Source organism: Olea europaea, chromosome 4, assembly GCF_002742605.1.
Source record: "Olea europaea var. sylvestris chromosome 4, O_europaea_v1, whole genome shotgun sequence".
In the NCBI taxonomy this organism is placed as follows: domain Eukaryota; kingdom Viridiplantae; phylum Streptophyta; class Magnoliopsida; order Lamiales; family Oleaceae; genus Olea; species Olea europaea.
The window spans coordinates 11,567,575-11,570,538 of NC_036240.1; the positions used below are offsets into that span (position 1 = coordinate 11,567,575).

Consider the following 2,964-nt stretch of genomic DNA (forward strand, 5'->3'; position numbering starts at 1 on the left):
ACATGTGGCTCACATTCATTGGACTTCGGACAAAAAACAGTTTTATCCTAGCCAATGCATAGGCACCACCTATCTCCCTAGCAATCTCCCTTGTACAAGGGGCTTAACTCTTATAAGATTTCAGATAGATATAAAATTCCTGTATTTTGATGTTATTTTGTGTACGCTTTAGCTCAACTAACTAGATTTCATTGGTATCTATGATTTTATCCTTGTAGGTAGACAGAATAATGAATCCAAGATTTGAGACCAGATCAAAGCATATTGCTCTATATATAATATGTGAGAAAACTATAGCATCTTTGTGAATGAACCCAAAAATGGGAAAACTGCAATCAGTAATCTGAGTAATAAAGGCATTTCACTTTGACTCGACTTCCCCTTCTCAGTAAACATCCCCTGTGATCTAGTTGCTGTTCGATCCCCCCGTCTTCTAGAAGATTCTTTCAAGTCCTCTCCTCTATCTAGCTCATCCCATCCACCAAAACTGTATGCATCCTCATCACTGCTTTTATTTGAAACATCATTTCTTGGAATCCAAGGTTGATATCCTGTCTTTTTCTTTGTTTCCTCTTGGCTTTCACCCCATTCTTTGTTCAATTTAACAGTCCTTGAAGTGCGAGGGCGTGATCTTTTTTTAATCTTGGTTCTGCGCTTTCGTTTGTTTTTACCTCGATCCCATAACCTTTGGAACACAAAGGAAAGAGTGGACTGCCCAATAGGGAGTGCTAATGCCATAAGAAAAGCTTTTGAATCTGTTGCTAGAAGCAAAGACAAGATAACAAACGGAAGCAACCAACCAAACGATCTGAAAACCTGCACTGGCAAAAGGCTTGGCTTTGAAGATATGAACTCAAGACTAATCTGCTTTAGGAAATTGGAACACGGCCCTCTAAATCATAATATTTTGGATTTTTTACTTGTTATCCAAAGGTAAGTGCAAAAAAAGACGATGTATAGTAAGCAAACCGTAAGATCAACCCCGTCAAGAAACACTTCAAAGATACAAACCTACATGACTACAACAAATTAATCAGGCGATTTTCAAGTTTAACAGTTTTATCGAAAGACTAAAGTTTACTTGATCTTTCCGGGCCACATGTACATTGTCTAGAATTCCATCACAGCATAAAATTTTCACACTATGACAGATTTTTATTCTTTGCCTCAGATCCAATTAAGAAACTAAGATGACACAAAAACCAGAGATTGAGAGATATATCCTGTCAACCCCACAATCTCATATTTCATTGACATGTCTCTGAACAACTTTAGGTTTGTTCGAACCACGAAAATTGCTCGAGTTACATGCTAATATTAAATTTGTAAGGGATTCAATGCAGATTTTATCGGGAATCAAATTAATATTTGCGTACCAAAGCTGATGCAATTTGGTGCCAACTTGAGATATGCTTAACCAACTCACTCTATAAATGGAAATCATAATAAAATCAAATATCAAGATAATGTTTGAGCAATTTGGTAAAGTTCTCGTACTTGATAAGTTTCAACTAAATTCCTTGAATTTAAAACCAATAAAACAAATATTACAAACATAACCCAATAGAATAGTTCACCAATTGTTCATATTTCCAACAAAAATTGGAAATTTAACAGAAATTTGATATCAATTACAAAGACTACTGTAGTAAAATAAAAAAGAGTACCACAAATCTTAGAATTTCGAGGAACAAAAAGGCAGGCAAGCCCATCCCTATATGTTGATTATTGTTTTAGAAGTGAATTTTACTCTTAACGTCTGAGCTTTTGAACTAATGAAATTGCTGTTTGAACTTTTATTATATTGGGTTTCCAATTTAAATGGTGAAACAAACAAAATTCCTCTTAATCCAAACCACTGAACTGTAAAGTAAAATACAATAATAAAGAGAGAAGAGTCACCTTAATAATCCATATACTATCAATATAATCTTCAACAACCTCAGTCCATTGCTCCAATTCTTCGTCATTGTCATCATCGTCATCATTATATTCGAAGTTGAAGTTTCTCAAGGACTCTGCATTGGAGTCCCACCGCCGGGACCTGCAAAAAACCGGCCGCAATTCGAGGAGAAAACGGTAATTGGATAAGGGTTTTCTGGTGGTGAACACTTGGGGCAGCGGCGGCTGAGGTGGTGGGAGAAATAATGTAGAAGAGAAATGAAGGGATATGCCATTAGAGGTGTTCATTTGTGCCAGCATTTCTGCACCATAATAATATCAGAGTGTTGAGAGTTTTATTTTATTTATGAATTTTTAATTAGTTATATAAAAAATTATTTGTTTGATTCCCATTTTGGGTGGAAATAATGCATTTTAAATAGTAAATTAATGTAGAATGTGTGGTTAAAAATTAAAGAAAAATTTTGAATTTATGTTTAAAATTATTTTACTGAAAAATGTGTGGTTGAAAATGAATTTTTAGAAGAATAAAAATCAAATAAGGCAATTACTTAAAAGAAGAAAGTAAGTTGATTATGTTTGGTTTCATTCAGTTATGCATATTTAGCCTTGTTTGCTTTAAATAAAAATCAAGTTTTTAGAATATTATGATAACAGTTAATGAAATGTGACTAAAATTAATTATTGAATTGAACTCAAAATTTAATTAACTTTTATAGCGGAAACAAACATTGGCTTAGTATTGTTTGGAAAACAAGTTACTTTTTTTTTTTCTTTTTCTCTCTTTTTGTAAAGAATGTGCAGTTAAAAATTTAAAAAAAAATAACAAACACACACACACACACACACACACATATATATATATATATATACACACATGAATCGACTGAAAATGATTTTGAGGAAATATCTATGCTCCGGACTTTTTACTTGTGAGGTCCCCACAAGAACAAAACCATATTCATGTAGCATTGATTTTTTTTGTCCTCTTATAAAAGCAATAAATTTTTGACTGATTTAAATAATATTGTTACAAGACTCGAAACAAATCAAGCAATTTCA

At 33.0% G+C, this 2,964-nt stretch overlaps 1 protein-coding gene across 1 annotated transcript; it reads right to left on the reverse strand.

Moving 5' to 3' along the window:
* Nucleotides 1–242: 242 nt before the first annotated feature.
* Nucleotides 243–2,220, reverse strand: LOC111393634. Its single transcript, XM_023019269.1, has 2 exons — nt 1,903–2,220; nt 243–816 (listed from the first exon to the last, which is right to left on the reverse strand). The coding sequence occupies exons 1-2, from the start codon at nt 2,200–2,202 to the stop codon at nt 292–294; spliced, it is 825 nt and encodes a 274-aa protein (XP_022875037.1). The 5' UTR covers nt 2,203–2,220; the 3' UTR covers nt 243–291.
* Nucleotides 2,221–2,964: the final 744 nt, after the last annotated feature.

Bases quoted from the DNA above. Each gene is read 5' to 3' on its own strand.
- LOC111393634 (XM_023019269.1), bottom strand. From the start codon at position 2,202: ATGCTGGCACAAATGAACACCTCTAATGGCATATCCCTTCATTTCTCT. The intron at 817-1,902 runs GTGACTCTTCTC...TTGCCAGTGCAG, and splicing joins ATAGTATATGGATTATTAAG to GTTTTCAGATCGTTTGGTTG.